This window comes from Haematobia irritans, chromosome 1 (genome assembly GCF_050003625.1).
Source record: "Haematobia irritans isolate KBUSLIRL chromosome 1, ASM5000362v1, whole genome shotgun sequence".
Taxonomy (NCBI): domain Eukaryota; kingdom Metazoa; phylum Arthropoda; class Insecta; order Diptera; family Muscidae; genus Haematobia; species Haematobia irritans.
Window position 1 is genome coordinate 38,559,873 of NC_134397.1, and position 11,588 is coordinate 38,571,460.

At 35.0% G+C, this 11,588-nt stretch overlaps 1 protein-coding gene across 1 annotated transcript; it reads right to left on the minus strand.

Annotated features, from left to right (window-relative positions):
- Window positions 1–799: 799 nt before the first annotated feature.
- On the minus strand, window positions 800–5,494 carry LOC142223688 (uncharacterized). Its single transcript, XM_075293546.1, has one exon. The coding sequence runs from the start codon at window positions 5,492–5,494 to the stop codon at window positions 800–802; it is 4,695 nt and encodes a 1,564-aa protein (XP_075149661.1).
- Between the last annotated feature and the right edge of the window lie 6,094 nt (window positions 5,495–11,588).

Genomic DNA, 11,588 nt, shown 5'->3' on the forward strand with positions numbered 1-11,588 from the left:
TTTTACTTCTTGGGCTTCCAGAATCCGTAGTTTTTATACAATTTGCATGAAATTTGGAATCTAGAGGTATTCTAGGAAAATAAAGAGATGTGCCGAAAATGGTGAGTACCGGTCCATGTTTTCATATAGCCCCCATAGAGACCGATCTCCCGAGTTTACTTCTTGGGCTTCTAGAATCCGTAGTTTTTACTAAATTTACCTGAAATTCGAAATCTAGAGGTATTCTAGGGCCATAAAGACGTGTGCCGAATATATTGAGTATCGGTACAGTTTTTGATAGGGCCCCCTTATAAACCGGCCCTCCGATTTGGGGTCTAGATTGTAGAACTACAATTAAATGTTCTGAATACTGTGTGTATCCTTCCATGTTTTGGTATAGCCCCCATTACACCTGTTATTAATGTTGCCAAAAAAAAACCAAAGGGCCTTTGATAAACAGGAATTGTTCAATTCGTTTATTCACTAAAAATTACAATAAATAAATTATATGTACTACAAATTAAATTAAAGAACTTACAATTGTAGACCCTTCCGCAACATTGAAAATTCAAACACAAAATGAAAAAGTAATAGAGAAAATTAAGTTTCAATAATTTCAAAAACAAAGTCTACTACGATGAAAACTAATTTATATAAGTACATATGTTCAAATAAAGAATTAAAAAACCAGTATAACAAACCTACTATAACAAAAAATAATACTACGGTCAAATCTGTATATAACATCCCCGCCCCCGTGAATTGACGTGCGGAAATTCACCACTATTCAAAATCCAATTTGGCCAGCTTCGATATTGGTCTACGATACATCTGCAGATCTAGCTACACCATCACTTCCACAATAGGTTTCCAATATTCTGCCTCGTTTCCATTTTGATCTGGGTAGATTACTGTCACAGACAATAACAAGATCCCCAATTTGAAGTTTTTCTGAAGGCACACACCATTTAACCCTTCTGGTTAGATCTGGCAAATATTCCTTTAACCATCGCCCCCAGAAGCCATTCTTTAAATTTTTTAAAATGCGCCATTGTTTTCGCAAATTCACCAAACTGGCATCGAACGCCGCGGGAGTTTGTGTTGAGTTGGTGGTTCCAATTAAAAAATGGTTGGGGGTAAGGGGCTCAGGATCGTTTGGTTTTAAAGGCAAGTGTGTGAGTGGTCTAGAATTCACAATATTTTCTGCTTCCAACAGTAGGCTTTGAAAAACTTCGAGTTTCGGATCAAGACCACGCAACAATACTTCAAGAGATTTTTTAATGGACTGTATTAAGCGCTCCCAAGCCCCACCAGCGCTGGGATCCGCAGGGGTATTAAAGATCCATTTTATTCCGAGTGAAGATAAAAAACAATTAATTTGATTATGATCCAGAAAGTCTTTTTCGTTTCTTAATTCTTTCTGCAGACCAACAAAGTTTTTCCCGTTGTCACTTCTCACTTGCAAAGGAATTCCTCTTCTATTCATAAAATTTCTTAAACTTAAAATGAAAGAGTCGGTAGATAAATCTGCAACTATTTCCATATGAACAGCTCTTACAGTCAGGCACGTGAATAATGCCACATATCTTTTTTCTGTCGACCTTCTTATTTTAATATTAAAAGGCCCAAAGATATCCACTCCGGTATAAGAAAATGGACGCACAAATGGTGTAACTCTATCAATAGGTAAGGCTGCCATTACCGGTTGCGAGGGTTTCGCTTTTCTTAGTTTGCACGAATTGCATTGCATTTCAACTGACCTTAGTAGGCTTCTTATTGATGGAATCCAAAATTTTTCCCGGACATCACAGATTACCTTTGCGGAATTTTGATGACAATTTTTCCGATGATAGTATTCCACAACTAGACGGCTATATCGGTGCCCTTTAGGAAGTATTACAGGGTTTCTTGCTTGTTCTGAAAGGCAAGTCGCATTTTGAAGACGGCCATTGGCTCGAATTATGCCTTTTTCGTCCAGAAACGGTAATAACGTCAATAAAGGGCTTGATTTCGAAACAGACTTTCCTTTACTTATATCTGAATATTCTTCCCAAAAAGTTTCTTTCTGAATCTGTATCAAGATGAGATTTTCGGCTTCGGATATCTCTTCAGCAGACAACTCATATCTAAATATTTCGTCACCGTGAATAACTCGACGAGTATTGTTGATGAATCTTAATATCCAAGCTACTATCCGGCGTACCTTGATATATTTGGAATTACCGTTTACAATCTTTTCTAAGATGCTAGGAGATTCTATTGCAGCACACGTCATATGTTTTTGTTTTAACTCTTCCTTACATCTGTCAGATATTCCCAAAATATTACATTCGTTAGGCCAATCGAATTCCGATTGAATAAGAAATTCAGGTCCGTTTTTCCATTCATCTTCAGGGTCATATTTAAACGGGAAATGGGCTCTCGTTGCTTTATCTGCTGGGTTTTTTGAAGTTGGACACCAACGCCACTGAGATTCATATGAATATTCCAAAATTTCGGATACCCTATTTTCGACATATTGCTTGTATTTCATTTGGTCCGATCTGATCCAACTTAACACTGTACGAGAATCTGTCCATAAAGAACATTTGTCAAATTCTATCTCATGGCATTCTGCTATGGTTTTCTTTAATCGGGCTGCGTACACCGCTCCTTGTAGTTCCAGCTTTGGTATTGAATGAAATCTCAAGGGGGCGCATGCTGTTTTGCCAATAATAAAATTTATTGTTATGGAATTATCCTCATATTCTATTCGCCAGTAAGCCACAGCAGCTACTGCTTGTTCACTCGCATCACAGAATATGTGCAGTTGGATCGATTTCCTTTTACGCCCATCAAAATACCATCGAGGGATTTCAAAGCATTCAAGTTTTTTGATCTGTTGTAACCATTGTTTGAATTTTGAATATATAGTTTCCGGCAATTTCTCGTACCAACCAATACCATTCTTCCATGCTTCCTGCATCAGTATTTTGGAACCGATCATATAATTTGCAACAAACCCAAATGGGTCAAACACCGACATAGCTATGCAGAGTAATTCTCTTTTTGTGGGTATTCGTTTCAAGTTCAATACGTCCTTTGGAACTTTATGAAATTTTAATATGAACGTAAACTTGTCATATTTTGGCAGCCAATGCATTCCTAAAATCCTTTCTGCGGTTTTTCCTACATTCACCGAATCATTTTGCATTTCAATACCTAGTTGATTCGCCACAAAATCTGAGTTGGTAACAAAATTGTGCATTTCAAAACCTCCAGCTTTATGTATTTCTATCACGGATCGAACCACTTGAACAGCTTCCATTTCACTTTCAAAGCAATCTACAAAATCATCCACATAGTGCTTATCTTTAATTGACTTGACAGCTCTAGGAAAAGAATCAACAAATTGTTCAGCGTTTTTATTTTTGACATATTGTGCAATTGTTGGAGAACACGTAGCTCCAAATATTAAACGTTGCATCACATAGCTTCGTACTGGCTTTGATGGGTCCACTTCCCTCCATAGGAAACGCTGTGCATCTTGGTCCGATCTCTTAATGCATATTTGATGAAACATCTCTTTCAAGTCGCCGCAAACAGCTATTTTTTCTTCTCTGAATTTAAAAAGAACTTTTAGAAGGGGTTGGTTCAAGTCGGGTCCAGCAATTAAATTTTTATTTAAAGATACTCCATGGGTTTCAGCCGCTGCATCAAAAACTAATCGCATCTTTTTCTTGTTCGGATTCATGACACCGAAATGAGGCAAATAAAATGTTTTACTGGTTTTCATATTCGCTTCTTCTTCCTCCATAATTCTTGCGTACCCTTTCTGTACATACTCATCGATTTTGGCGCAATATTCTGTTGCATATTTGTAATCCTTTTGCATTTTTCGCTCAACCGTAAGCAATCGTTTAAACGCCATTTCGTAGGATTCCGGAAACAAAACGTTATCATTTCGCCACAACAAACCCGTTTCAAATCTATCTCCATACTTCCTAGTACTCAAATTCAAAATGTCTAATGCTCTTTGGTTATCTCTGGAAACCAATGGTTTCACAGGAGTCTTGATTCCGAAAGTTTCTTGGCCAAAATAATCTCTCATCATATTATCCAATTCATTCTGGGACCTTTCTTCATTTTCTGACCTTTTAACATGACATGAAATGTATTTTGATTTTGGTTTATCAACTGGCCCATATATTATCCACCCAAGTCTCGATTTTGCAGCTATGGGTCCAGAAGGAGAGAGTACTTTAGGTGTATCGATCGTGACTGTCAAATATGCATGCGCCAGACTTATAATCATTTTTGGTTTTATATTAGTGTATCCATGTAAATTAACTCCAGGAAGATTAAGTTGTTTAGCTTCTTCAGATATCTCGGACGGATTAAAAGTTTGAACTGGTAAGTTCAGTTTCGAGGTAATATAAACATTCCTCATTGTGTACTTGCTTGAGTCTTGTTCTATCCCACTTATTTTGACTGTTACAACCTGTGTCTCTTCTCTAGAAACATGGTTGTTTATCCACTGTAATTCCAAAGTATCTTTTTGTCCAGTAATTTCTAGGCTACGAGCAACCTGTTCGTCAATCATAGACACATTGGCCCCATCGTCTATAAACGCATAGATAATTTCTGAGGTCGTGGGACCAAACACTCTGACAGGAATTACTTGGAATAAAACCGAACAATTTCTAGGATTTATTTCAGCAAGACAATTACGGCTTAATGTTTGCTGGGAAGAATTTGGCTGTTCTACGCCATCGTTATTGGTCAAGTTATTAATCTGAGTTATATTATTCTGGTCCTTATGTAATAGTCGATGATGGAACCGCATACAAGAGTTTATGTCACATTTTTTCTTCTTAAAACATTTTGAAGATTGATGGTTTCCTTTTAGACATATAAAACATACTTTAAATAATTTAGCCTTTTGCCATCGAATTTCCAAAGGCAGTTTTATAAAATCGCCACATTCACCTAACGATTTGCAATGTTTTGAGCATAAAATGCATCCTTTACTTTCAACAGACGCGCTAGTACAAGCAAACTTTTTAGATCGTTTATCATTCTCGGTCGAGGTGATGGGCAGAGAGTCAGCTACCATGTGGATGATTTTTCCTTGATCATGCAACCACTTGGAAAAATCAAGAATAGTTGGGGCACTTCCCAAGCTTAGACATGTTTCGGCCCAGTGAATTCTCTTTGATACCGGTAATTTCGATATAAGCTCGCTTAAAAGCATTGGATTTGCCAAATGAAAATCTCCCCCTACTGACTGCAAAAATGTTGTCATATTTGTCACTTTTATAGAAAAGTTCAGGAGGCCATCGAAATCAGTTTCTTTTATGTTGGGAAGCACTCGCACCTTTTGAATTTGTGACTTTATCAACTGGTCTGGCCTTCCAAAGGTTTCCGCCAAAACGTCCAAAATTGCTCCTACATTTTTAGAGTTTGTTAAGAGCGATTCTACCGTTTCACGAGCCTTTCCATATAAAGATTCACGTAAACGCATAATATTATGCATTATGTATTATCAGAATACTGAAACTCTACCGTAGTGCTATTGAAAGATTCAATAAAAGTTTGCCAATCTTCAGGTGAGCCCGAAAATTTTGGCAAATCATATATTTTCTTATGACGATGCAAATTGGCGTTATTGTCCTGAGGCAATGGAGTAAATGAAATATTACCTCCCGACGTCGTAGGATACGGCATAGCACGTGAGTGATTTAAATATGAAGAATCATTAGCAATTTGGTATGGATATAAACACGGACCTGTACGTACGGATGTTAACGTTGGCATTGTATATTGGCTAAAGTTTGGTATATTCGATTGGAATGACGTAGTTGAAGTTGTATATGTATTGTCGAATGTTGTATTAAATTGTATCTGGGATATAGCTGGGTTTGAAATATTATAATTCGAGTCGGCAAGATGGGTTAAATTTCCCATATTTGATGGTGTTGATATTGCATTATTCGCGTTCGAGAAACTCACCCGCATTTCATTGTTAGATGCATTATTTTGAAACTCACTTCTTAGAGATGAAATCGTGTCTCTAATTTGTACATTGTTGCTTTCAACCATTGATTGCATTGCGTTAATTTGCCTTAAGAAATTTGACTGCATTTCCTCCATTTGTCTTGCAAATCGTGCAGATATTTCTTCTACACTATCTATTGTTAATACTGGCTGTTGATTATTTCCATCGCCAGAGCCTTGTCTGTGGGATTCAGGATGGCCTTTTGAGCCGGAACTCTGATCTTGACTGACGTTACGTTGTGGAGATCTTTCCAAAGGCATCTCAATCGTCGTAGATTTTCCACTCCTAAGAAGCATATAGAGATGCGGATTCGTACTTAAAGAATAAACTTCGCTGGGACTCTCAAACGGCAAAGAGAGAACGACAAATGATCATCAAACTTCGCTGGAACTCTCAAACGGCAGAGAGAGAACGACAAATATTTTATATTATCCTTACACAAAGATATAACCCAAACGTCAATGTTCACATTTATGATTTCCAAATTAACTCTTAGATTATCTGGATTTCTCACAAGGCAAAAGAGAAATCAACCAGATTTTCCTCGGAATTCTTTCAATTTGAATAAATATGTTATTAATGTTGCCAAAAAAAAAAACCAAAGGGCCTTTGATAAACAGGAATTGTTCAATTCGTTTATTCACTAAAAATTACAATAAATAAATTATATGTATTACAAATTAAATTAAAGAACTTACAATTGTAGACCCTTCCGCAACATTGAAAATTCAAACACAAAATGAAAAAGTTATAGAGAAAATTAAGTTTCAATAATTTCAAAAACAAAGTCTACTACGATGAAAACTAATTTATATAAGTACATATGTTCAAATAAAGAATTAAAAAACCAGTATAACAAACCTACTATAACAAAAAATAATACTACGGTCAAATCTGTATATAACAACACCGAACTCCCGATTTAACTCCTAGGGTTTGTAAAAATTTTAGTTATTATCCGATTATCCACAAATTGAAAATATACTGGCATTTTAGACCCATAACAAAGTGTATATGATTTAGTTTTATCGGTACATTTGGTAAGGCCTCCATATAGACCGATTTCACTTATTGAAAGTATAGAAGGCGCACTGATCATGAAAATTGCTTGACACTGAATGCAAAATTTCCAGATTTTACTTCTCGTAATCATTTAAACAATTGGGATGAAATTCTGCAGATTTTAGATTTCAAATCAATGCGTTCTTTCATCATTTTCTTGCACACTTACAAGAGATGTTTATGATTCCTCTAAAACTCAAACAAAAAATGGTTCTTATAAATTCATAATCTGATCTAGTCTTCATAGGTAAAATCTTTACATTTATCTGTGGGAAGCGTACTGGTTGAACTGATTTGCTTGAGAAAATATCTGAAATTTTCAAAGGAAACTAGTATATTTGATTCATGGTGGTGGGTATTTAAGATTCGGCCTGGCCGAACTTACTCCTGTATATACTTGTTTAACGACTTTTGATTTCTTACATTATTTCTTAATTCCATTTTTATTCTTAATTCAAAGGTTCAATGTCTCCGTTAATTTAAAGACGATTTATTTCAATCAAAAATGGTTTTCTTTACTTTAGATTAAGATTTTCTTATTTCAAGATTAAAATTTCTTTATTTTAAAGAAATTTGTACTTATTATTATGTAAATTGAGTGTTCTTAAGTTAAGGTTGTATAGATTATACAGTTTGTATAGATTATTCATATTAGGCCAATAGTTTTCGGTGTAATTGGACCTAATAAATATCTTTTCAAAACCTATCATTCCTCCACCGTGAGTATTCCCGCTCACAAAAAACTATTTCATTTCATTACAAAATTCTCGTAACCATATCCAATAACAACCATAATATACAAAAACAAAGTCATGCTCATAGGCAACCAAAAACAGCAGTAACATTTGCTGTTATTTTATTAAACATTACATTGTTGTAATTTTAATTTTTATTACAACTTTTATTGTGCTATGCGGTTTTTGTGAGTGCTATGAAATTCAAAACTTTTTGTTTTCCAATCAAAAAATGTCACTCGTTTTTCTGCGTTTATTTTTCCCAAAAAAAAAAAAAAAAAAAAAAAAACATTGCAAATTATAGAGGTTTTTATATTTTGTCCAACTTTTTAATAGGCATTTTCTATGGAGGGAAAAACAGAGCTCTCTATTTCAAGTCGATGGTATATGGAGGGCCATGATCATCATCAGCGGTACACTTATATCAAAATCATAAAAGTGAAAAGGCGAGGGGTTAGCTTTTTTGTTTTGTCATATATTGAAATCTAGAACACTTGGCTTATTGACAAAGTCAGTTAGTCAAACACCTTGCCCAAGAGTTATCTATCCAGCCAGCCAGTTAGACTTGCACTCTGTCATTCATTCACTCAGTTATTCCTTGGCCCGTTCTTTAGTTCATTCGCCCATTCATTATGTGTTTAGGTTTTTATTAGTTTCAATTTTAAAAAATTGTTCACACTTTTTTTCTTTTGCTTCTCTTCAATTCCTGGCTAGCTATTATGGTATTGCGTTATGGCGTTGTGCTGCATCGAACGCTTGCTTTTCGCCCGTCAATGCGTCTCGCTGACGGAGTCATTCTTCCTTCCTGCATGCCGAGTCTATTGCATATCCAGTGTAGATTGTCGCTTCGTTACCTCCATCAAAAAGAAGGTGTGGCGGTGTGGAGCATATGTGTATCACCACATCACCAGTAGACTGGAGTATTTGTGCCACCAGACAAAACTAATGGAGTGGATCATGGTTCATTTGTTGCCACATTCAAGTAAATTGTGCCAATTAAATTTTATTTGTTAATTATAAACCGGATTGTTTTTTATTGCATTAACCATTTGCAGTTTTTTTTTTTACTTTTTTACGATGCGTTGTTGCTTAGATTTAAATAAATACCGTCGCTTAATGATTTATTGGGCGGGACTAAAGGCTTAATAATGTGGCATATGGGGTGCTTAGGCCGTCGGTGCTTTATTAAGAGCTAAGTGAGTTATCGTTGGAATGGGAGATTTGTTGAAATTTTTTTAAATGCACTGAAAAATATATTAACCTAATAGGAATAAATTGTGCAACGTGAATTTTAGGACACACAATGTACACAATATTAATGAAATTTTTTTTAAATAAATAAATAAAAACAAGTATATACGGCCGTAAATTCGGCCAGGCCCAAGCTTATATACCTCCACAATGGATTGCGTAGAATCTTCTACTGAAGACTGTCATCCACAATCGAATTACTTGGGCTGCGGTAACTTTTGCTGATGACAAGGTATCTTAAAACTTCCTAATACAGTAATATATACCACGTAGTCCATACGTGGTATATATTAAACTTAAAATGGCCGATTAAATACGTATATATTTAAGTTTGACAAAATTTTCTATAGAAATACAATTTCGACAAAATTTTCTATAGAAATAAAATTTTGACAAAATTTTCTATAGAAATAAAATTTTGACAACATTTTCTATAGAAATAAAATTTTTAAAAAATTTTCAAAAGATTTAAAATTTTGACAACATTCTCAATAGAATTAAAATTTTGACAACATTTTCTATAGAAATAAAATTTTGCCAAAATTTTCTATAGGAATAAAATTTGACAAAATTTTCTATAGGAATAAAATTTCGACAAAATTTTCTATAGAAATAAAATTTAGACAAAATTTTCTATACAAATAAAATTTTGCTAGATTATTTTTGCTCGAGTGGCAAGCATGATTATGAACCGATATGGACCAATTTTTGTGTGATTGTGGATCGGCTATATATAACTATAGACCGATATGGACCAATTTTTACATGGTTGTTAGAGACCATATACTAACACCATGTACCAAATTTCAGCCGGATCGGATGAAATTCGCTTTTCTTAGAGGCTCCGCAAGCCAAATCGGGGGATCGGTTTATATGGGGACTATATATAATTATGTACCGATATGGACCAATTTTTGCACGGTTGTTAGAGACCATATACCAACACCATGTACATAATTTCAGCCGGATCGGATGAAAATTGTTTCTCTTAGAGGCTCTGCAAGCCAAATCGGGGGATGGTTTATATGGGGGCTATATATAGTTATGGACCGATGTGGACCAATTTTTGCATGTTTGTTAGAGACCATATACTGACACCATGTACCAAATTTTAGCCGGATCGGATGAAATTTGCTTCTGTTAGAGGCATCGCAAGCCAAATTTGGGGGTCCGTTTATATGGGGGCTATACGTAAAAGTGGACCGATATGGCCCATTTGCAATACCATTCGACTTACATCAATAACAACTACTTGTGCCAAGTTTCAGGTCGATAGCTTGTTTCGTTCGGAAGTTAGCGTGATTTCAACAGACGGATGGACGGACGGACGGAAATGCTCACATCGACTCAGAATTTCACCACGACCCTGAATATATATACTTTATGGGGTCTTAGAGCAATATTTCGATGTGTTACAAACGGAATGACAAAGTTAATATACCCCCCATCCTATGGTGGAGGGTATAAAAACAAGTATATACGGCCGTAAGTTCGGCCAGGCCGAAGCTTATGTACCCTCCACCATGGATTGCGTAGAAACTTCTACTGAAGACTGTCATCCACAATCGAATTACTTGGGTTGCAGTAACAATTGCCGATCGCAAGGTATCTTAAAACTTCCTAACACCGTAATATATACCACATAGTCCATACGTGGTACATATTAAATTAAACAAGTATATACGGCCGTAATTTCGGCCAGGCCGAAGCTTATGTACCCTCCATCATGGATTGCGTAGAAACTTCTTCTAAACACTGCCATCCACAATCGAATTACTTAAATTGCGGTAACGCTTGCCGATGGCAAGGTATCTTAAAACCTCCTAACACCATCTTCTAAATTGTATGTAAGTCCATACGTGGTATATATTGAATCAAAAAAGATCGATCCAGTACGTATATAATTCAGTTTGACAAAGTAGACATAAAATTTTGACAAAATTTTCTACAGAAATAAAATTTTAACAAAATTTTCTATAGAAATAAAATTTTCACAAAATTTTCTATAGAAATAAAAATTTTGACAAAATATTCTATAGAAAGAAAATTTTGACAAAAATTTCTACAGAAATAAAATTTTAACAAAATTTTCTATAGAAATAAACTTTTGACAAAATTTTCTATAGAAATAAAATCTTGGTAGATTATTTGTGGCTCGAGTGGCAACCATGATTATGAACCGAATAAAATTTGAACAAAATTTTCTATAGAAATAAAATTTTGACAAAATTTTCTATAGAAATAAAATTTTGAAAATGATGAAAATTTTTATTATGAACCGAATAAAATTTTAACAAAATTTTCTCTAGAAATAAAATTTTGACAAAATTTTCTATAGAAATAAAATTTTGGTAGATTATTTTTGGCTCTAGTGGCAACCATGATTATGAACCGATATGGACCAATTTTTGTGTGATTGGACCAATTTTGGTATGGTTGTTAGCGACCATATCCTAACACCACGTTCCTAATTTGAACCGGATCGGATGAATTTTGCTCCTCCAAGAGGCTCCGGATGTCAAATC